Source organism: Hoplias malabaricus, chromosome 17, assembly GCF_029633855.1.
Source record: "Hoplias malabaricus isolate fHopMal1 chromosome 17, fHopMal1.hap1, whole genome shotgun sequence".
NCBI lineage: Eukaryota > Metazoa > Chordata > Actinopteri > Characiformes > Erythrinidae > Hoplias > Hoplias malabaricus.
The window spans coordinates 4518299-4543323 of NC_089816.1; the positions used below are offsets into that span (position 1 = coordinate 4518299).

The 25025-nt window shown below is 38.2% G+C and overlaps 1 protein-coding gene across 1 annotated transcript in view; it reads left to right on the forward strand.

The window, feature by feature from the left end:
- The first annotated feature begins 1381 nt into the window (after positions 1-1381).
- kdrl (kinase insert domain receptor like) overlaps positions 1382-25025 on the forward strand; it is a 59184-nt gene continuing 35540 nt past the window's right edge. The window contains exons 1-13 of the mRNA XM_066649054.1: positions 1382-1789; positions 11297-11381; positions 13337-13545; positions 14941-15062; positions 16485-16644; positions 16996-17132; positions 18060-18228; positions 18324-18444; positions 18603-18769; positions 19483-19639; positions 20117-20237; positions 21777-21882; positions 24250-24334. Of these exons, the coding sequence (XP_066505151.1) occupies positions 1726-1789; positions 11297-11381; positions 13337-13545; positions 14941-15062; positions 16485-16644; positions 16996-17132; positions 18060-18228; positions 18324-18444; positions 18603-18769; positions 19483-19639; positions 20117-20237; positions 21777-21882; positions 24250-24334 (1703 nt within the window). The 5' untranslated portion in view covers positions 1382-1725. The remainder of the gene's footprint in view (positions 1790-11296; positions 11382-13336; positions 13546-14940; positions 15063-16484; positions 16645-16995; positions 17133-18059; positions 18229-18323; positions 18445-18602; positions 18770-19482; positions 19640-20116; positions 20238-21776; positions 21883-24249; positions 24335-25025) is intronic.

A 25025-nucleotide genomic window follows, 5' to 3' on the forward strand; every position in this document is an offset into this window, starting at 1 on the left:
AAAGAAAAAAAGCAACAGAAACACTCTTCACTTTAGTTGGTATAGAAATGGACCCCAGATCAAACTGGAACGTCTCTGTGCCCTGGGGTCACTGTTACACATTCTCTCCACTGTGAATACACTGAGCATTTCTGAAAACCAATGTTTAAATCGTGGTGGAGAAGTTGATTTCCAATTCAGAAGGACAATCTTTTTGGCCACAACCATGTTAGTCATTAATGCTTGTTGTTGGAAATAAGGAAGAATTGATTTTGAAAAGCCACAAATTGCAATGAAAACTTAATTAAGAGATACATTTTATTGGTTTAAAAATCTTGAGTATAAATGTTATGACTGCCCTGATAGGTTTAACTTTCACAAAAAGCAAGACTGGAAGAGAAGAACTAAAGAGACATGGCTTTTAGCTTAGTCCATATTGAGTTCAAAAATATATATAAAAAAGTAAGATCTGGCAATTGCAGTCCAATATTTCTACTATATTTTAGCAAAAGAGTTTAATTAGAATATAGTGATAAATAGTGTAGCTGTGGCCAACGATTAGGGAAGCAGGCCTGGGATCAGAACATGAATGGCTGAAGTGCCCTTGAGCAACCCAAAATGCTCCATGCCTACTGCTCCTATTATGCAAGTTCAGTACCCCTAACCACTAGTGTGCATGTGTGTGTGTGTGTGTGTGTGTGCATGCGTTCCCTGCCATGGATGGGTTAAATGAGTAGGTCAAATATAGCTGAATCTAATGAACATAAAGCACAATTTCACAATTGGAATATTGTTGTTGCACTTCAGCTGTAGATAAAATACATAAATAAATACATATGTGTATACATTTTTTTTTCATAAATAGGTCTTAATAACCTTTGTTATAATATAATCTTATATAAATAAGAAGCAAATGTCATTATTATGAGATGCCAAGTCATAGTTAAAAGTCATCAGATGCTAAGTCAGAATTTCAATATCAGAAAACAAATAATTATCAAAAATCATTATGATTAATGAACACCCACATGTTTTTTTTCCAAACCGTAAAACCAAGATTTCAAACTCTACATCAGTGTTTAATTTCATGAAGGAGATTTTATGTTCAAATGAAAACCTGACTTCTTAAAAAAGGGCATCAAAGGGCCCTACCCATTTAAAATAGGGGTTAAGTGCCTAATACTGTGTGAAAGTATCACTCCCAGAGCTCAAAGCTGAAGGTTTAGAATTCCACGAATAAAGGCCACGAAAGAAATAAACGTCTTTAACGTAACACGCTGAAACATTACAACGTGAAAGTGCCACAGTCTCCTCGCGCTCAGTGACGTTGTGTCCGTCCCTCGCTATAAAACCCTGGAGCAGGATGAGAGCTGGAGTCTCTCATTTTACAGCTGCGGATATTTCACTTGCGTCGAGTCGCTCTCGGACGTCTTTCAACATCTTGCAGAGGAGCCGAGTTAAACTGAAGGCTGTTATGTTTATTTTTTTAATTTAAATTTTCAGAATAGAACATTGTAACGTTAAGGGAAGGAACAAAATAACACCTGCCCAAGGACTTAATAACATTACCCCACTCTGGACACGGGGCAGGATTAGAGCCGAATAAACGTTTGAACAACATGGAGTAACTTGGATACGGCACCAGAAGTCTTCCTGCTGTAGGGCAAACCAAATTCTGTCGTGAATAAAGGGACTTTTATTGTCGGTTACTGGCAGTTTTGGTGTTGTGGGCGCCGCTGGGAAAGCATGAATCCCAGACAAACAGCAGTGCTCCTAGCCGCACTTTTTCACTGCCTCACATCCTCCAGTGGTGAGTTTCTCATTCTCACGTAGTTAGGGTTCAAGCACTCAGGGCGTAGAACCCTATTGTTTTATTTTCTATTTAATTTGAGTGCCATTTTCACGGTTTTAATTTTAATTAATTAATTAATTTATTTATTTGCTGGTGTTAACTATCAGCGTTTCATCATGCAGTTAATATACATTAGTTGAACATGAATATCACCAAATACTGATTCCTACTGGTACTGAGGTACTGCAGTCTCCTGTCTGTCCTCTGTTTGACTATATTTCCAGTGGGATGCTCTCAAGTGGATCGGTCGTAGGCTGTCTGTCGCTTAACACGTAATCATTTAACATAATAATAATAATAATGAGAAGTTACTGTCTCATAATAATGACATATAACCTTCTAGCCCATAATTAAGACAAGCGAATCATAACAATGACACAAAGAGCAACTTAAAAATGATGATCCAGTATCTCCTTATACATTTTATTTATATAACATGGCAGTAAGTTTCAATAGGAGGGTGTTCAGACTTATTGGTACACTTACATTAATTTTAAGGTGGTGTCATTTTGAGAAAAGCAGGTTTACAACTTTTTTTCACTGTCAGGTATTGTCTCTTCAAACAGGGTCAAAGTTAGTTATGAAAAAACAAGTTTAAATGAATGAATTAATGGAAGAAAATGCAGCTCCTCCAATGCCTTAGTTCTCTGTATATATGCTGTAGAAGGTCTTAGAATATCTTGTATCTATTCGCATATTTATTGATATTTGTACAACTATATTCTTTTCTTTTTGGATTTTTTTTTGTTTAACACACAATCATAACAATCTAGGGTTTAAATGGTCACTGTATGCTATTATGTGTGATCAGCTGGCGAGTGGTGGGTTAATGTATATACTGTGTTATTCATCTTCCAAAAATTGTTTGGCATTTGGGGAAATAATACACATGCCGTGTTTTCAATATCAGCATAAAGCACGTTATTGTGAATAATTCTGCCAGTTTCCAGTGTGAAAGGTTGCTCTCCATCTTGTGAGGAGAATGTCTGTTTAGAGGAGAAAGTATATTGTTTATAGTTGGCTGCGTGGTTGCCTGCTGCCTCACCTCATAAATAAAAGTGAGTATAAAAGGTGGATGTTGCTGTGCATTGTGCCGTAGCTTTTGCACTGCAGATACGTGTCTTCCTCCTAGTGTCCAAATAAACAGCAACCCTTGCTCTGATCCAAACAGAGGAAGTACACCCCCGTCCATACCTCCCACCGCTGTTTTTTTGGTCTTCAAGCTTTGTCTACAAGAGTTCCAAGTAGATTTCCTTCACCGTCCTCATGCCGAGCGTGGGAAAGACACATGGAGGAAGCGCACGGAGAGGCAGGAGGCACCCTGGAATTGTTCTGGCTGCCAGAGGTCAGGGAAACAACACGCTACCTGAGTAAAGATTCCTTCCCCATGCTCCTTGTTTGGCCAATCAGCTTGGAATACACGTCGGTCTCTGCACGATACAAAGACTGGGTGGGGATAGCTGTACTATTGTTTTCTAATGCCTTGAAATGTACGCTGAAACTAAAATATGTAATGCTTGCAGTCTCTGTAGACTGATGACTGATGGGGTTTCCCATTTAGATCATTTGACCCATTGTCAAGACTTATAGACATTAGGGCACATTTTGAATTTTTAGCATTAGTCCTGATGTGTTAAAAACCGCAGTGGACTTTAATATTGCTGCTTAATTGTAGCTGGCTTTCAGTGACAGAGAAGTAAACCATTCTAGAAGATACTGAATTAAAGGACTTTTGTAAACTTGAAAGTATCATGAGATATGATGTTATCTGTGTGTGGTTTAGTGATCGGCTTTGGAGAAACAAACAGACAGTCATAATGCTTGTATTCTGATTACAACACTGCTATTGATTGTCTATTGATTTAGTGTTGAATAAATTATCTTGGGGTGGCCTTTGGAAGAAATTGGCTGGTACGTTATCACGGTAATCCTATTTGGCTTCATTTGTTTAGTAAAATCGTTTCCTGTCACTGATTTAACATCCTCAAAATCTCTTCTGATTAAAATCTGAAATTCAAATGTGAAAATCAATGCTTATGAGAGTTGGCTCATGAGAATTTACTGAGTTTCTTCTGCAAATGTGCAGTTGTTATTTTATTATTTGTCATCGTACAACAACAAGTGGCACCTTCTGAATGTGTCAGTGAACACACATATGCTAGTGCACTAGGGGCATTAAGCACACAACACACCTGTAGTTAAGTTAAGTTCCCTGCTTAGCCTCACCTCAGCCTTGGATTGAGGGAGGAGGATAGTGCTGTTCCTTCAACCCCACACCCCACCCACAAGTTTTTGGAGTTGAACCAGCAACCTTCTAGTTCTGAACCCGCTACCCTACACTCTCAGAAAAAACATTATTGGTCACTAAAGGTACAAACAGTGTAAATGTACCTTTAAAGGTACAACAGTGTTTAAAAGTCAAGTTGTGTTCCCTGAAGGTACATTACATACTCTTCTCTAGAAGGAGAAGTGAATATTTGTAAGTTTTCATTTTACAGGGTGGGCCATTTATATGAATACACCTTAATAAAATGGGAATGGTTGGTGATATCAACTTCCTGTTTGTGACACATTAGTATATGGGAGGGGGGAAACTTTTCGAGATGGGTGGTGACCATGATAGCCATTTTGAAGTCGGCCATTTTGGATCCAACTTTTGTTTTTTCAATGGGAAGAGGGTTATGTGACACATCAAACTTATTGGGAATTTCACAAGAAAAACAAAGGTGGGCTTGGTTTTAACGTAACTTAATTCTTTCATGAGTTATTTACAAGTTTCTGACCACTTATAAAATGTGTTCAAAGTGCTGCCCATTGTGTTGGATTGTCAATGCAACCCTCTTCTCCCACTCTTCACACACTGATAACAACACCGCAGGAGAAATGCTAGCACAGGCTTCCAGTATACGTAGTTTCAGGTTCTGCACATCTCGTATCTTCACAGCATAGACAATTGCCTTCAGATGACCCCAAAGATAAAAGTCTAAGGGGGTCAGATCGGGAAACCTTGGGGGCCATTCAACTGGCCCACAACGACCAATTCACTTTCCACATTTACATTGCCACCATGAGGATATTTATTGCATTGTTAAGTAATGGATTTGCAAAGTCATAATTCTGTCTAATTTGTTACTTGCTATAATATGCTGTGGGCTAGTCCACTGGGGAGCAGAATTCTCACTGGTTGATTCATCAAAACTCCCTCCTTAAGAGTCAGGCTCAGCACAGAGTCTTTTGTGACTAAAGAGGTGGCAATAGTATGAGACCTTATTTAGCGTAGGTCAAAGTGTGATGCATTCAGACTATTCAGAACGTTGAAAGCTGATATTGGTTATAGATAAAAGATAGATTCAGATATTGTAAACCCTTGTAAATCTTTCTGTATTCTTATATTGCATATAAATGAGGAATATTATTCCTTCTCATATGTTACCATACCTACAAGGGTTTTTTTATTGCATAGCTCAACATGAGATTTAGATTCACTTTAGAAGCACAGGGCTTTGGGCTTGGGCAATATGTAAAAAGCCAGTGTCCTTTTTTCTTTTAATGTGTGTGTGTGGGTCCACACTGGGCTGTGATGGCGCATTATTGAAGCCTGAGAGGCGTACAGTAGGTAGGGGTCAGCCAAGTTGAAAGCACGATTATCCGTCAGCGAAGGAGTGGAGCGTGAGCATGCACACACACACACACACACACACACACACAGTCATTTTCTTGCTCACAGAGAAGTTGCTGCCAATGCTAAAACTGTGCTTTCTATTTGTGAAATATTAGCAGAGTTGTTAATGTTGGCAATTTACTTCCCCCTCCAACCTCCCAGTGTACTGAACAACTGAAAATGTTGGAGAGTTAATGCTTTAGACTAGTGAAAACATCTTCATAATTCGTACACATGCCTTTTTGTAATTGCCTTTATTACTGAAAAATGATACCAGTGTTAAATTCATTCTCCTTATGTTTGATAAGCAGTTTAGTTTATACATTGGTGGTAATGCATTTTCATCCACCATTATATTGCAATTTCATGCGACTCTCCTTCAAAAGGATGTTTGAACTGCAGCACAAATCCCACTGAGATTTGTAACATATGGTGTGAGGTTATGGGATTCTGTTGTTCTTATGAAGGATCTTTGTAATGTTTTGTTAGTCTACAGAGACCCCTTTTAATACCATGTTATATAAGTCGTAAAACCTGACTGAATTGGCCACCCAATTTAACCTTTTTTTGTGCTTATTGCCTGCATTCTATTAAGAACCTTGAGGCAGGCAATTCCTTAATCTCTGAGGACCAATCTTCAAGCTAATAAAAACCCTGTTCTCCTTGGCTGTTGTCTTAACCTTGCAACTTGGCAGAAGGATAAGCAAGAATATGAGTATTCTCTTGCATGTGAGAAGCAGGCCTCACACTAGGAGATGCAGTAGCAGCCTCCTGTTTTGGCAGGTGTTCACAAGTCTTGTCTTGACTTTACCATTGTGCTTGTAAATCAGCTTGAGCTCAAAAGGCCTTGTGCGTTAGTAATATTGTCGTCTAGACGTTGTGAAAACCTGGATCCCCAGATTACACACTGTGAAATACTAAAAACAGAAAGCAAACCAGAATATATCATGTGAATATAAGAAAAGAAGTAAAATATGTGCTCTCAGATGGAGAGTCTAAGTGTCCCCTCAAGGATTTGAAAGATTAAAAAAAAAATAATAAAAATAAAAATATATAAATAAATAATAACCTTGGGCGGCACGGTGGCGCAGCAGGTAGTGTCGCAGTCACACAGCTCCAGGGACCTGGAGGTTGTGGGTTCGATTCCCGCTCCGGGTGACTGTCTGTGAGGAGTAGGTGTGTTCTCCCCGTGTCCGCGTGGGTGTCCTCCGGGTGCTCCGGTTTCCTCCCCCAGTCCAAAAACACACGTTGGTAGGTGGACTGGCGACTCAAAAGTGTCCGTAGGTGTGAATGTGTGTGTGTGTCTGTGTTGCCCTGTGAAGGACTGGTGCCCCCTCCAGGGTGTATTCCCGCCTTGCGCCCAATGATTCCAGGTAGGCTCTGGACCCACCGCGACCCTGAATTGGATAAGGGTTACAGATAATAAATGAATGAATAATAACCTTGCCATACAGCTTATTGCTCATAGTCAGTATTTTATTGAAATCCCGCTTTGTTTATAAATCTTTTGTTCTAAATATTTGCATTGTTATGGACCTAGCATCAAGGTTGAAGGAACCATGGTTCTTTATTGTTTTTTTTTTTTTGCCCCCAAAAAAGATTTCCTCCACTGAGAGGGCTTTACGGGCATGGTGTATCACAGGGAAAATGGACGGGAAGCACAGGGAGTTCTGTACCAACAGCTAGAGAAGGGAATTCCGCATATTATGCCCAACACTTTCAGGGCTGTGATGGGACTTCCTCATCATGTACAGACAGTTCATGACTAACCCTAACCGTAACCCTACAACCACTGCTGATGTGTAGTACCTTGGAATTGTATTCTAACTTTCTCCGTCAGTCAGTTCTCAGTCTGGCTATAGTTAAGCGATGCTCTGGGGATCTATAATAATACTTAACACTGAGATTGTTGTTGGATTACAGTAATGGTTTGGCAAACAACATGGATACTATTTCTGTCTGTGATTTGTTTAAAGATTATCACTTGGTTTCAATTAATGGAAAATATGTCCTAAAGGCACATACATTTGTTTCAAATCAGATATTTCCTGTGATTTTGCTTGACCACAGTTCAGACCACAGTTTGTAACAGTGACAACACGAAGTCTATAATTAAGTGAAAAATCTATTTTTTTATCAAATACATAACATAGTAGGCTACATATTCGGTGAGCAAAGTTTTTGTAGTTTTTACAGAAGCCAAAAATCTACTGTTTGCTATGTAATTTATATATGTGTCTTTTTGATACTGTAAGATAGTTATCTGTTGACAACATGACATGTGTCAAAAAGCACACTTGAAATAGGTTTAGGAAGATAACCTCATATAATACTTGACTGCCTAGAGGAGAGATTCAGAAAGGGTTAAACACATTAATTTTATTTATTTATTTATTTACATATGTATTTTTATATAATATAACATAATAGCTTTTTTTCCATTATTTATTTATTATTTCCTACTTTAACAACTCAAAAATAATTAAGAACAAATAAACATACAGGCAAATAAACAAAAAGAAAAATAAATAAATACATAATGTCAGCATAGAGTCCCAGTGCGGATTATAAAGTAATTTCATTAGAGGTTCCAATATATTTTGGAAGACATCTTCTTTATCTCTTAATATAAGAGTTCGTTGTTCCAGTTGCAGTGTTTCTATCAAGATTTTTCTGAACCAATTGAAAGTTTGAGGCCTTTGTTGATTCCAGTTAAGTAAGATGCATTTCTTTGCTATATATGATATCATCCCAAGCCTATTAGCACGAATAGGGTCCAAGATCCTATCCAGATCAGTACCAAACAGGTATCGGTGTAAAATCTATTTGTATTTCCAGAGCCTTAACAGTCAAGTTGTGTATATCTTTCCAAAAGTATTTTAATTTACTAAAGCTCCAGAACACATGCATAATTGAACCAGTACATGTTCTACATCTATTATATATATGAGACATGTTAGGAAACATTTTGCTTAAACGGACTGTAGATTTAAGAAAACTATTTTTAAACAAGTTCTGAAAGTTTTGATGCCATGTTCTTTCCACTTTGGGAACAGAGACTTGCCTATTGTAGGTGGTAGAGCTGGATTGTATATAATAGCTTTTTATAGATTTTTTTCAGGTGCCCAGTGCTGTAAAACAGTGACACGAGATACTTAAGTCTCAATACATTTGTTTCCTGTTTTCTTTTATTTAGATATTTGCATCAATCTAAATGATGTAGACATAAGATTTTAAAAGATAATGACTGTTTAACATAATTACAGTTAGAGCTTATATTTATATCAGGCAGATATGTAATAATTATGGCAACCATATTACATCTTTAGTAAGAAATTGTGTTTCTTTTCATTTTTTACTGAATGTTCTCTTTAAGAACTACACTATGTGGGACCCAGTGGGAGACTATTCTTGAGAGAGTTTCCTTTAGTATTGTGTGGCTCTGCAGCAGGAACGGGTACCTGAACCAGTCTCCTCTCACATCATTGCGTTTTAATGACCAGTGCTGGAGTTCAACCAAGCTCACTAAATACAGCCAGCACCACCTTCCCCATATCTTCATGCCTGCCCTGTAGTTATAATGGGCTTTAATTGAAACCACATCCCAGGCCCCTAAAGCGCCACAGTGAGCTCAATTTTTGGCATTTTTCATGCTCTGTTCTGAAGGAATGCAGCACACAGCTGTTGGAGAGGGGGCGAAATGACTTGTAGAGGTCAGCACTGGGCAGGAGTCAGGGGCAGGTGGGGGTGTAAGAGAGACAAAGATGATGGGCTTTTATGAGAAAGAAGTCTTTTTAAATGTAGTTGGATGCCTCCACTGGTCAGGCCAGCTGTGACGATAGCAACAAGGGTTTTTGAATTATAAGCGATGTGTTTCTCACTAGTTCAGTGGATGCAGGTCCCCATCTTCATTTTCCAGTATTGTTCCCAACCCTTGTTATAGCTAAGAAGAAGGAAAACAATTGGCCACGGAGCACAAGGTTTTGTGTGAATACTCTTAAGTTGTCTTTGCTCTGCCATGTGCAGAGAGAGAGAGAGAGAGAGAGAGAGAGAGAGAGAGAGAAAGCCTAGCGTATCGGACTGAGATAGTTTTTTTTTTTTACCCATTTACTGACACAGAGCTTTGTAAACACATTAGAGGGGTTTTCGACCGCAAATGGAACGGAGAGCAGCAAATGGTTTGGAAATATCTAAAATAAATTGTGAATTTTTAAGTCATTTTTTTTATACTTAAGATCAATAGTTCACTCAAACTGCAAAAACAATTGAGACACTAGAATCTCAGAGAGTGAAGAAGATCGGGACTAGTGAAGGGTTCTGTGCAAAGGGGCAGTATCCAGCTGAGTGAGGTGTGGACGTTGTATAAATAAAGGATGAGACATCCGCCTCCCCTAACAAACCTTGGACTGTAAAATAACAATGATATTATAGCATACTGGGAGGAAGTTCATATTAAGTAGCAACATCAGTGGGGCAAGTCCATACAGCTGTGCTTTCATGTGTTTCCATAATTTCCCACTACACTGAGAATATTTGCTTTGTTTTCTGGATGTGTTTGCAGGTGTCTGTTGATGACACTTGAGATAACAGGAGAGGCAGAAAGAGGTTATGAATAGGTCTGTTTCACTCTAATTGAAGCGTTGTTTAATTAAAATAAACATGTCCCATGCTATAAATGTCACATCGTGCCTTTTTCTTGAATTTCCCCTGGGGATCAATAAAGTATCTATCTATCTATCTATCGTATGCAGTTGTGTCCTCTTTTGTATATCACCCCCAAACTACTGCATTTATAAATGGCTAATAAGTGCCTTTTACTCAGCAACATGAGCTACCAAACACAGGCTGTTTGGGGAGTAGAATCAAAAGAAGGAAATCACATATGAAATGACCGTCACCCATTCTGGGCAGCAGGGAGGACCCCAGCGCTTCCTATGTTGAGTCCCACTCTCTCCACCCCTCAGCAGCTTGAACTGGCCTCACAACAATAATCCTTTGGTCCAAAAATGTTTCAGTCCTGTCCCCACAATAGTAATAATAGCGCACATCGGAGACCACACAAGGTCAGTGCTCAATGAAAAGCTCCATTAGCTTTAAAAAGGGGGAGTGGGGAGTTATGTAAGGTAGTTGTGGCCGAAGTGACTGAGTGATCTGGAGGAAGTGTTTGAGGACACTGCTCAGACTCATCTGAATCTGCCAGGTTCGCTCCAGTTTTGAGAGCACATGTGCTGACAGGGTTGACCTCACTGTAGTGGGGGCACATCTGCACACATGTTCTTCCTCGTTATTTTTTTGGTGTGTCTTCATGCAGTCATGCATGCACACACACACACACACACACACACACACACACACACACACACACACGCTAGGCCTCATTTAACAGATATTCAAAAGGAATAAGTTCATTTTTAAAAACATGCAGAGATTTCAAGCCCGTATGCTTCTGCTCACAGTGCTACAATGGGCCTCATCTGTTCATACATTTCACCTGAGCGTGAACTGAAAAACCATAGGCACAGTGCTGAATTACCAGACACTACAAAAATGCAAGCAAGGACACTCCAACACAGTGCTGAACGAAAAAGCAAATATTGTGCTAAAAGGTCCAGTTAAGTGAAATCCTCTCATAAATCCTGTGAAATGCTCACTTTAAAATCTAGACATCATTCCACATACGTTTGCAGGACAGGTGAGATTTCATACTCATAACCATTATGGTTGTTCGTAAAATGTGAGCTATAAGGGTGGCTGTGGTAGTGCTCTGTCACTGAAGGTCTGCACTGTGTTTGTGTTTCCTGCAGGTCTGCAGGAGGGAGCTCCACAGCTGTTTCCTAAAGGAGAATCACACCTGCAGCATGTTGGCAACATGCTCATAATCACCTGCAGGTACTGTATACTCTCTCTCTCTCTCTCTTTCTCTCTCTCCTACACACATCCTGTACAATTACTACTTCCACTGGTGCTACTACAAGATGCACACACAACTGAGCCAGGAATTCACAACAAAAGTGTTTCCTTTTTAATGTTCTCTTTTATTACAGAAGCTGTAGCCTTTTAATGCTTCTTTATCTCTCTCAACTCGGACTCTGTAGTACGAGCCACATTTTTGTAATATTGTTATTGATACATAATTATCTTCTGGCACTAACACTCTGTAAGGTCTGGGTATGAGCTGAGTTATTCTTCTGTTATTCTGATGCAAACAAATCTCATACATTTTTAGGCAGTAAATAATAAAACAACTAGTATTTGAGTAAATATTAAGGATAATATAAAGCTATAATAAGAATCATTGCTTTCATTTACAGCCCAGTTCTTTTTTTTTCTTTTAAATCATTTATAAATGTAAACGTTAAACATGTCGGGTGTCTTTATGTGTCATTGTTCCAAAATGTTTTACTCTGTGAACTTGGAATTGGTTAACAAATATGTTTCACTTTACTTTCCTCTGACATTTCATGGGTTTTGACTTGGTTATTGTAAATGATTATACATATATGAGATATTTTAAGCAACCTTTGTCTAATGGTTAGAGGACTGGGCGTGGTACCAGAAAGTTGCAAGTTCGATCCCCAAGACATCCATGGCTGAAGTGACCTTGAGCAAGGCACTAAACCCCCAAACGCTCCCCGGGTGCTGGGCATGGCTGCCCGCCCTTTGGGTGTTTGTTCACAGCCACTAGTGTGTGTGTTCGCTGCCACAGATGGGTTAAATGTGGAAGAAACATTTCATGTTGTACAATGACAAAAAGAAGAAAAAAATATTTATGATTTATGATGAAATGAAGATTTAGCCTTAAGAAATACCCATGTGAGTGCAGTTCTTCAGAGAATGTGCACAGTCAGATTTCCTCATAAAAGTGAGTAAAGCTGGTGTTAATACAGATACTTTCTTCATTTCCATGTAAGAATATATATATATCTTTTGTAATGAATGGTATTTCCACCCAAGGAAGTGAACAACAAACCAGTCATTGGAGTTCCATATTTATCCTCAAAATTTGTTTGCGTATTTATGTGTGTGGGTGGAGGTGGGGGATATATAACGACTAGGAACATAGACATTTACTGAATATTGAAAGAGGCTTGCATCACATTGGAACCATGTCCGGAATGCTAACCCGCCTCCAACATGTTTTAATGTGTCACTTCCCTACAAGGCAATATGTAATAAATGCCTCGCTTGATACGGCCTCTCTATCTGGCCCATGATGAGAGGCTGATGTTGCTTGACCCCTGAGACCAGAGGCAAAGCCACTGGTATGTCAGACATGTCTGAAGCTCCTCAGGGATCTGTTTAACGGGATCCCTGTTCAAAATGGACATTTATCTGGAGTATGCACTATTTTAAAACATCATTCAAGAAAGCCATGTTCCCACGTGAAACTCTGACTTGCCACATGACTTAAGATTATCATAGCATCACTTCGAAACAAACATGATTAAATATCTTGTAAATAGCTTGTATGGGAAATCATTGGCATACCAGCAGTGTAAATGGTATATCATTTAAAAACAAATAACCCTCTATACGGTAGAAGTAAATAAATGTTACCACAGTGCAAACAGAACTACCACCAGCCTAGACAATAGACAAAGGATACGTTAATTGAGCATTATTACATTTTCTAATTTCTGCTGTTTATATTCACAGTTTCTGTTTGACACCATTCTCTTTAAGTTCTAAGTTCTTTATTCTTATCATTAATCGTCCAATGAAATTAAGTAACAATTTGTAAGGCATTCTTCTGATTTTGATCACTCTATACTAACTTTATAGTGACTTGGTTTAACTATGTTACCTATGATAATTATTATTCCTTTCTACACTCTCTTGATTAGGGCATCCACCAAAGTGGAGTGGAGGCTGCCCAATAGGAGCCTGACCTCTGAAGGTGTGAAAATTGATAAATGTATGGAGAGCGATTCTGAGGAGGAGAACTGCAGTAAACTGATGATACACAACCTCAAGCCCAGTGACACCGGCCTGTACACCTGCAGCCACCAGAACTCCAATAAATATAAGAGCTCCACTTATGTGTTTGTCAGTGGTATGTAAATTGGGTTATACACTTTCAGAAACGCTTTCACTAAAGTGGAACCTTTCACTGTCACTGAGGTGGTAATCTCAAGGTTATGCCTTCGGTACCATTTAATTAGGGAACACAGTTGTACAATAATTTGTACTCTAAGTAGCACTGTTGTACCTTTGAAGGTGCACATCAACGTTCTGTACCTTTAGTTGAACATGTAGAATGTGCTTCTTCTGACATTGTATGGTTAGGTAATATTTAAATATAATATTATTATTTATTATTAAAAAAATATATTGCCTAATCTAAAAATACATGGATTCAAATTAACTTTTCTTATTTTGTTATCCAATCACAGTGGGGGACCAGTGATTATGTGGGAAAGTTAAAAGGAGTAAAACTGATACAGCAAGTGTGGAGAATATAATTTATTACTAAGTGACAATGTTAAAAATAAGATTGGAGATGAAAAGAGGTTATTTAGACCGGGTGAGGATAATAAAAAGTATAATAATACGTTTTATTTATAAATTGCTTCTTCCAATCACAAGGGCCGAGACATGTTCAGTGAGAAATCTGATGTTCTTCTGTGTGAACCTGGAAGCACTCTACGCCTATGGAAAATTCTGAGACAAAAAAGGAGGGGGAGGAAAGTTGACTGGCTTCATAGTTCACTTCACTGAGGCTCCTACAAAGCCATAAATCAACAGACCAGGCAGTGAGGCCAATTTGTAATAACACGACTGTGATTGCACACAGAGGAGAGATTTAATATACCAGGTCAGACGGATGGAGCTCAGCTGTCCAGGGACAGGGACACAAAGGGGTAGAGAAAGGAAGGCATTCATGCAGGGCTGGACTTCTGGGAGGCGAAAGTGGAGTGTGATTGCGTCGTAAGCCTTGTTAGTTGGCTATTATTTCCTAACTTGGACTTCTGCTTTTCCAGTCACTCCATGCAGCACTTGACTTGTGACTGGACTTACAGCAGAGACTTCCCAAAATGTCACATAGGGAGTTATACACATCAATAGTCTTTTCACAAAAAAGGCAAATTTGCAATAGACTTGAACATCTAATATACAGATACGGTAGAAATGTGTTTTGGTAATCAGTACAGAATCTGTGCTTGTTGTACTAAACTAATCTCACCACATAACCATTACACGGAACCTACTGTCTGATCTGAGATCTGTTTCTGTTCTCGCCGTAATGTGCTGGTTTAAGTCACATAGTCTGGGATATCTTATTACTCCACTACAGAGCAAGTACTTACAAAAGCATTATGTTAATTCATCAGTATCATAAAACGAATCAGAGAGAATGATTGCAATGCTTGCTTGGAACTGAAGGAATCTATGATAATCTTTGAGCACATATTGAGCTTTTACATTAAGATGCTTATTTGGTCCACAGATCATAACCAGCCATTTGTGGAAACCGAAGATATGAAACTCTTGTATATGTACAAAGAAGATAAAACACTGGTTGTCCCTTGCAGAACAACATCTCCTTTACATAATGTTATTCTGCAAACAGTGAGTATTTCATTCACATATTTTATTTTTATTTATTTATTATTAATTTATTTATTTTTGTTTTTTTAATTGTATTGGGTTCAGTTGTTTCAGGGTTCTGTATTTTAAAGGAGAATGCCACATATTTAAAAAAAAGAATAATTGAATTAATATATAATCAAATTTATAAATCAAATGATATAGGGTTGAATTTTTTGTAGTGGAATTTGGAGATTAATGAAACATGGGATTGCTATGTATTTATGTATGTATGTATATATCATGATTGAAGATGTATATATTGAAGATCATTGTTTATTATAGTTTTGTTTATTTGAATGCATAAATATTTCTATTGTTTAGATGTATAGCACTTTGGTTATAAGGTCGTTCATGTAAAATTTTGACCTTATATTTGACCATATTTATTTTTAACACTGTTACCAACAGTGCCTCAGGCATCGGCCCATGTATTCCTGACCTTTTCTTGAAATCACATCTTGCAAGCTTGCTTTTCTAAGCATTTTAATATTAGGATATATGGTTCCTATCATCACCACTCTGAACATTTCTGACTTTATTATTCCGACATTTGGATACATTTGTAGAATTCTTTTTAACAGTTTGTAGGACATTTCTTCCTCCATCTTGGGCCAATACGGAAGGGAGTTGGATTTCATGATTTGTAGAGTATCTCATGCACTATGGACTATCTTCAGTAGAAAACTTGAAGACTTTAAAATCACTGAGGAGGTGTTTGATGGGGCCATGGAACTGGTTGGGGTTCTCATGTCCTCACTCTCTTCAAAACCTCCCTGAAGTATGCGGATGTGTACAGGGACAGTGGCAAAGGCTCTGGGAAGCTCAGGGTGGACCAAGGAGTCATCCTGTCTCCATCCTGTAAGAACAGGAAAGTGTTTGTAAATTGCCCTGCTCCATCCCAGAATAGAAATACTAAGCTATTATTATGTCCCATTCATTATATGTAAGAAACACAGGTAGGAAAAATAAGTTAGGTAAAAGAGGTCAGGGGGTTGATTAAATGCATTTTCCAATGAATGGATTTGAGATTTGTGCTGGGTATTGGTTCTAGCTGTGTCCCACGATGTTTTGCTGTGAACACAAACTCCTCCGTTAGATGGCACAGATAGATGTGGGACCTTCCTGCTACTGGAACATCTGCTGCATTCATCTTGCCTACATCCTTCCTTCCTAACATTTCCTAACATCATGAAACAAAGAAAAGCAGTAAAATACAAAAGACTTGTTTTAATCATAATTTGCAATCCAACATTTTGTTTTACATATATTTTTATGGAAAAATACTCAAAGACCCTAAGGTTGAAGTGATTAGTAAGTAATTGTTTTTCAGTGGAAGACCCTGACACTGGAACTACCTATGAATTGATTAAAGTAAAAATATACCATTTTTCTGTCTTTCAGAGTCCTCCCATGTTACTATCAATAAAGGAAGGTGTTGTGTGGGACCCAAAAGTAGGCTTCCAGATGCCTATAGGACCATATGACAGCTACAGCTTTATTTCATGTGTCACCAATGTGGACGGCAGGCAAATCATGTCAACCTTCATTCCTATACGGCGTAGTGAGTGATTAATGAATTAATGAAGAGTGTCATTAATGAACATGCACATCTCAAATCAGCTGTTAGTAAGCTGACCTGTCTGTTTGCAACTTTCTCTCATAATAATATAGTAATAATGTAATAATTTAGGTCTATAATAATCTCTGGGACACCAAGGGCTCACATCATACTTTAGGTGTTTAGCATATTTTAATCCTTAAACAGAAAGTTACTAATGCCTTAGTTCTCCATCTAAACCAAATATGTGAGTGATGTTCAACTCAAAATTGTTTTCCAAATATTACAGTCTTCAGCCCTGAAATCTCATCCTTCTGTGTTGTGACATTGTCTTTTCTTCTGTTTTGTGCCCAGCTACTTATCTGGATGAAGTTCACATAACTACAGAGCACCAAAGAATCCTGGTTGGAGACACCCTTGTCCTCAATTGCTCAGGAGACACTGATTATAATGGCAGGGTTGTATTCAATTGGGAATTCCAGAAGAAACCTGTGAGTTTTAGAACTTTTTTGTAGGACTGTGGAAAACACTACAATTTATTTATGACAGTTCAAACTGCCTTTACATTATTCATATACTTTTTATTAAAACAGAAGAAAATGTATTAAATTATAAATTACAAAGAAGGCCCAACAAATGAAAATAATATCACCTTTTCAGTATCCAGTTTTTTTTTTATGCATTTTGTAAACTCCTCCAAAGTTTAGTCTTATAAATATGTGCTAAATTACAAAGGAGGCCCAGTAGGTCAAGTAATATTGCATTGTCAGTATCAAGGCTTTCTGCCCTTTACCTTTAAAAGAGCTTCCACATTTTTTCTGGAGACGTGATTTTTGTTTTTCAAAAAAAAAAAAAAAAAAAATCAGGTAAAAGCATGTTTATTTTTTTCATGCATTGTGTAAACTCCTCCAAAGTTTAATCTTGGAAGCTGATTATACGGTCTCCTTCTTCCATTCCAAGAAAGCTGAATCACATTCATTAATGTATAGGTTTGGTGTCTGGACATTTAGTCTTCTTATATTCATAACTGAATGATTCAGAGAAAGATAAATATTGCTTTTTAAATAGCATTTTCTAAAATTAAGGTCCATGCCTGTTTTTTAGAACCAAGAAGGTCATGAAAATCAGGTTTTAAATTTGAACACTGAATGTAGAGTACCAGTAGATTAGTTGTGGTTGTTTTAAAGTACACAGTACAGATTTTGCTTGCTTCTGATTGGTCTGTATATATAAACTAAATGCCCCCATTTAAAACTTAAGACATTGTACTTGATCATGTAAAATAGAATTAAAACTGCAACTCTTGCCATTTAAAATTGTACTTAGAAACTTAAGCAAAATTAATCTTGTATTGTTAGTATTTATGTAGCTGTGTCTAGAGCAATAACCATAAACACATTTCTTTTTCTGCGCTCCAGATCAGTCGCCCTCATAAACTTCACAAGGTCAAAAAAACTGCCACATTGACATCATTCACAAATGTACTAGAAATACCTAATGTTACCATGGAGGACAAGGGCACCTACAAGTGCACAGCAACAGTTGGAAGAACTGTGAAACATGCTGAAGTTAAGATCACTGTCATTGGTGAGTAAAGGAAGGACACATGCTGTACTACTGCTCTCAGTCATTACGTTAGCAGCACAGCATTGGAATGTAAAATTTTCAATGAATTTTTGTAGAGCATCCATTCCTGAATGTGAGCAGAGGTCATCGTAAAGAGCCTATCAGCGCTGTAGAAGGAAGAACGTTGGTGCTTGCGCCCCGGGTCAATGCACTGCCGCTACCTGACAAAATTGATTGGTAAGGTCCTAAAATTACTCTTAAATAAAACCACCTTTTTCTGCCTCTTTACACATAAACTGCTCAGACTTCTAAGAATTGATTGGCGTTCCATAATACAGTATTAATAATAAAAGCTGATATCCTTTGTAAATTCCTATGGTGATTTTTTTCTTTAGGTACAAGGATGGCAACCCCATCACAGACTCCAGATGCTATGAGACAGTGGGTTATAACCTCACCATCAAAGAAGTGGAGCCAAAAGATGCTGGTATCTTCACAATCATCCTCTCAAACCAGGAGAACGGGCTTCAGACAAACCTCAGCTTCACAGTATATGTCAAAGGTATACATGATTAAGAGCACAGAGAGGTTGTGAACATGTTTGTCTTTTTTATTCAGCCTTAAATGCACGGTCCCCTGGTCATAACTGCAGGTAGCTACTACAGGAGGAATTTCTGAATGATGTTTCGCAGACAGTATTAACGTATCAAGCCCAGCTGGAGTTGATTAGAGTCTTTGGAGGAGTTTTAAAGATGTGTGGGACTCCGGTACCGCACACTGCACTCAGCCTCCATTGGACTTCACTGCCTCCACTGAACTCAATTGCAGGCTTATTGAACAAACAGAGCAATTTATAGCACACAAACTGTAGTGCATTAGAATCTGTCCTGACAATGGCACAGTGTGCACCTCACCTTAAGGCCAGTTCATAAGGCCAGAGAAGCCTAATTAACTCTCCTCTGCTTTTAAAAAAGATTCATACATTGTACCATTAACACACGTCATTACAATCCTAAAACAACTTAAAGTCACAAACAATGGAAATAAATTTCACAAATTCTGGGTAACATCAAACTACTTTCATGAAGACCTCAAATTCGTCTTCAGCTCTCTCTCTCTCTCTCTCTCTCTCTCTCTCTCTCTCTGCTCTTTTATTTTTAATGTTTGTTCTTCACTTAATTCTTCACTCTGGGTTTTATTTGTATTTATTTTTTATTATTTATATATATTTTTTATTACATCAGTACACTCTAATGTTTCTGTGTGTTTTCACAGTGAAGCCAACGATCGCTGAAGAAGTGATCCCTTTTTTAGTCCCTCAAACCTACAGACATGGCCAAAGGCACAAACTCACCTGTACTGCCTATGGATACCCAACGCCTAACATCACCTGGCTGTGGCAGCCATGTGATCCCAGCCCTAAACTCACAAAGTGAGTCAGCATTACATTAATTCATTCATTATCTGTAACCCTTATCCAGTTCAGGGTCGGTGGGTCCAGAGCCTACCTGGAATCATTGGGCACAAGAAGTGAATACACCCTGGAGGGGGCGCCAGTCCTTCTCAGGACAACACAGACACACACATTCACTCACATGCTCACACCTACGGACACTTTTGAGTTGCCAGTCCACCTACCAACGTGTGTTTTTGGGCTGTGGGAGGAAACCGGAGCACCCGGAGGAAACCCACACAGACACAGGGAGAACACAGACATTTCTTGGTGCCCTAAATATTGGGGTTAGTGGCAAAATGTGAACAATCGTGAATGACATAAGTAAAAACAGATGATTTCTGGCTGTTTATTTTAGTTGTCGGAGATGGAAAAAGCTATACTGTGATCATTTTACTTTGTTTTTTGGCTTTGCTTGTTTCTTGTGAATTTACATTATTTTTTTCTTCCTTTTAGGTGCAGACATTACCGTGTTCCAGATATTGTCCAAAGCAACATGGAACCAAACTCCCTTTTCCCATCTAATGTCATCAATGAAATTGTCACAAGGACTGAGGTGTTAAAAGGCAAAATCAAGGTGCTTATATCTAGGAATTACCAATATGGCAATATTTTATTTTTAATTTTTAATTTAATAATAGTAATAATAATTAATAATAATAATAATAATAATAATTGTGACTGAGTTTTACCTTGAAAATTTTTCTTGTGAAGAAGAAATGAATTCAGAGCCAGAGACAGATCAAATCTAAATCAGATGTACCCTAAAATATAACCGTATGGAACACAGAGAGAAAGAATACACCTGCTTAAATACTGCAAACATATTAGTCAAAGTTATCCAAGCATTGTTATAGAGTGTCTGTTATTTTGATTTTCAGATGTCCCTAAGTTACAGTAATTTTCTTACGGCATCATTTTACTCTTTCTTTAAAAATTAAATAAAATAATAGAATTGCCCATTATATGTTAATTGATCCATTGCTTTTATTACCTTATAGAAGAGGCAAATATATCTTTAGAAACTTTGTTATCAACACAATTCTCATCATATAATTAATGAAGCACACGTTTTCAAATGTTGCATTCCCCTATACATGATTTAAAGTACTGTGACAATTCTGTAATGATATGTGATTTTTACCTGTTTTGGCCCCATTTTTCCCCTGAGAGGGATGGGTCACTGCAAAAGACAAAGTACCACTTGAATCATTCATCTATATTTTTATTGATATTTCACTCAAGGCTTGAGTCAAAAAAGAGAGTTCACGTTAGACTTCATGGAGCAGGTGAAAGTAAGGATTATTACAAAAGCCTGGGCAAGTTAATGGGGCAATATTTTCTTTTAGCTACAACAAGTGATAGAGATATGTGCCCATAGAATTCAAGGATTTATCTAAAGGTTTATTCCTATGGGTAAATGTCTGAACAACTTATCTGTTGAGGGCAGATCACTGTAAGCTTTCCTGGATCATTTTCTGGTCTTTTGGAATAAAATTAACGCAAAGAAAACCCTTAGGGCTTAGGGATGGAATCTAACTCTTTCAGGTCTTGCGCAACATGAGCTGTCTGACAAAAAAAGCATGAAAATGCAATTGTTTCTAGATAAAAATGTTGAATATACATTCTAGATGTCAAATATAACAGGACTGAAAAACAATAGCTTGAGAAAGCCAGGAAATTCACATTGAAAAACTAGGAGTGACACTTTATGTACCTTACCTTTGATGTAAAGGCCCCATATTTAATTGGATAGCTCTGAAAACATATCGTATTTGGAAAAGAAAGGAAAGCTGAACTCTTACGTCTGGTCCCTTGTAAAAATTCAGCCTTATTAATAGATACGCTATGGCTATTAACTGGCTTCCACTTGAATGGTGATGGGATCAAGTGTGGCATTGTAAATGTGCATCAGGAAGTGGCATGAAACTCAGGCAGTCATTCAGCGTTGTGCTCTCAGCAGTGTCTTGGCCTTAAAATCTCAAGATGTATCCTTCTGTTAATGTGAGGACTGGTGAGTGGAAAATGGCCAGGTTCAGATTAGACCAATAGGTAGCATTTACTGAAACTTTGATAAGTAATTTCTAACCAGATATTTGTTTATTTATTTATGCAGACCATAAGCACCTTGGTTGTGACAGCTAATGTGTCAGGAGTCTACACCTGCAGCACCAACAATGAGCTAGGGGAGAAGAGCATGAAGATGGATTTCTTTGTGGATGGTGAGTTAGCCCTATGTAACAAGGGTTTCTTAGACCAGTATTCACTTCTTTCTAACAGGCACAGATGCCATTTCAATGAGTCTGGCTCTGCTGGTTTTTATGTGTGCAGCTAGGCATAGTGCAGAGATTTTTAATTCCTTTTATCCAGATTCTAAGCCATGGTTTTAAAATGGCCAGCCGGTATGACACTACACCTGGACAGTTAGGTGCATTAGCATTTACAGCTGTAGTGTCATACCACCAGATTATTTTTAAATTCCAGCCTGAATCCTGGGTCCAAGTCTGGGTTTGATGACATCTGACATAGTATAGCACAGTTGTGTGGTTTATGTTGACCTACACATATATAATGTGTTTCTTAATGCCCCAAGGATGCCCGTGTTATATTGTGCAGTAAGAAGTGCATGGGGGGAGGGAGGCTTTGTTTGAAACCATGTCACCGTGCAGTATGGGAGGGTGAGCAAAACATTAATGTTGTCATATGTCACTTTTTAAAGAGTGTCTAAACTCAACAGTCTAAATGAAATGTGCTATTGGCAAAGGAGCTTGTTGCTTATCTCCCAATGGTCGTTCTCCAGTGTGAATCGTTTTTATATGCAGCTGACCAAGTTCAAATGTTCCTCAAGAAAAAAAAGTGGGCTATGTAATCAGAAGTCTTCGCTGTTCGCTGTCTCTAGATTGGAACGATAAAGAAAAAAGAAACCATTAATAGTCTAAGACTGTTGTGATACCAAATGTCAATTTCCCACTCCAATATACTCCAGTATACCTCATTATGCACGATTGGGATTTTTGTAAATCTGTTTTCAGATATCTGTTTCAGCTTTTTACCAAAGCATAGGACTGATTTACCACAATATAAGAACACAACATCTGGATTTTTTCAAATCTAAAAGACTGGTACTCCTCCCCACAACCACCACCCTCTGTCAAAAATGAAAATAATATTGTTTATTAAGCGTTCACAGTTTACAGGGCTCTAAATTTCTTTTAATAGTTTTTAGGGGCCTTTATATTTTAACTTAACTCACCTGCATTATTTTATTTTTGAAGTAGAATGAAAAGAATGAAATTACATATGAAAAGACAGCCACCTGTTCTGGGCAGCAGATAGGACCCCAGCCCTTCCTATGCTGAGTCCCACTTTCTCAGCTTGAACTGGCCTCACAACAATAACCCTTTGGTCCAAAAATCATTCAGTCCTGTCCCCACAATAGTAATAATAGCGCACATCAGAGACCACACAAGGTCAGTGCTCAATAAAAAGCTCCATTAGCTTTAAAAAGGGGGAGTGGGGAGTTATGTAAGGTAGTTGTGGCTGAAGTGACTGAGTGATCTGGAGGAAGTGTTTGAGGACACTGCTCAGACTCATCTGAATCTGCCAGGTTCGCTCCAGTTTTGAGAGCACACGTGCTGACAGGGTTGACCTCACTGTAGTGGGGGCACATCTGCACACATGTTCTTCCTCTGTATTTTTTTGGTGTGTCTTCATGCAATCATGCATGCACACACACACACACATACACACACACACACACACACACACACACACACACACACACACACACACACACACACGCTAGGCCTCATTTAACATATATTCAAAAGGAATAAGTTCATTTTGAAAAACATGCAGAGATTTCAAGCCCGTATGCTTCTGCTCACAGTGCTACAATGGGCCTCATCTGTTCATACATTTCACCTGAGCGTGAACTGAAAAACCATAGGCACAGTGCTGAATTACCAGACACTACAAAAGTGCAAGCAAGGACAGTCCAACACAGTGCTGAACGAAAAAGCTAATATTGTGCTATAAGGTCCAGTTAATTGTAATCCTCTCATAAATCCTGTGAAATATTGCATGCTCACTTTAAAATCTAAACATCATTCCACACAAGACTCTTTGAATGTCACTGATTGTTTCCAGCTTAAAGCAGCCCTGACAAGATCAGACTGGACTCTACTGAGCTGGAACTTCGCTCTCCACATAGGAGTGGAAGTACACTTGTATAACACTTAATCAGGGCAGAACCACACAGGAGCCCTGAGAAAACAGACATGATTTAGAGAACTCATTCTAAATAGTGGTTCTTTTTTGAAGAAGTGTCTTTCAACAACTACTACATTGTACCATTTTTTAAAAAGGAATAAAAACATGGAATCCTTCCCATTTTGGTGTTTTCCAATTTTCTTTCCACACAGTTTAACTGATAACACATACGTTTGCAGGACAGGTATTAGTCTAAAACTAGAGTTTAAGATTTCTTACTCATAACTATTATGGTTGTTCGTAAAATGTGAGCTATAAGGGTGGTTGTGGTAGTGCTCTGTCACTGAAGGTCTGCACTGTGTTTGTGTTTCCTGCAGGTCTGCAGGAGGGAGCTCCACAGCTGTTTCCTGAAGGAGAAACACACCTGCATCATGCTGGCAACATGCTCATAATTACCTGCAGGTACTGTATACTCTCTCTCTCTCTCTCTCTCTCTCTCTCTCTCTCTCTCCTACACACATCCTGTACAATTACTACTTCCACTGGTGCTACTACAAGATGCACACACAACTGAGCCAGGAATTCTGCCTCAGTGTCCCAGAGTCATTTCCAAAATTCTCAAATTGAAGACACTACAACAAAAGTGTTTCCTTTTTAATGTTCTCTTTTATTACAGAAGCAGTAGCCCTTTAATGCTTCTTTATCCCTCTCAACTCGGACTCTGTAGTACGAGCCACATTTTTGTAATACTGTTATTGATACATAATTATCTTCTGGCAGTAACACTCTTTAAGGTCTGGTATGAGCTGAGTTATTCTTCTGTTATTCTGATGGAAACAAATCTCATACATTTTTAGGCAGTAAATAATAAAACAACTAATATTTGAGTAAATATTAAGGATAAAATAAAACTATATCATATATTTTTAATGAATGATATTTCCACCTAAGAGAATACACAGTTTGTGAAAAAGAAACTGGTCATTGGAATAAATCCATATTTATCCTCAAAATGGGCTTGTATTTGTATGGTTGTGGGTGGAGGCACATAGACTTTTGTTGAATCTTGAGAGAGGCTTGCATTACATTGCATTCATGTCTGGAATGCTAACCCCACCTCTGACCTGTTTTAATGTGACACTTCCCTACAAGG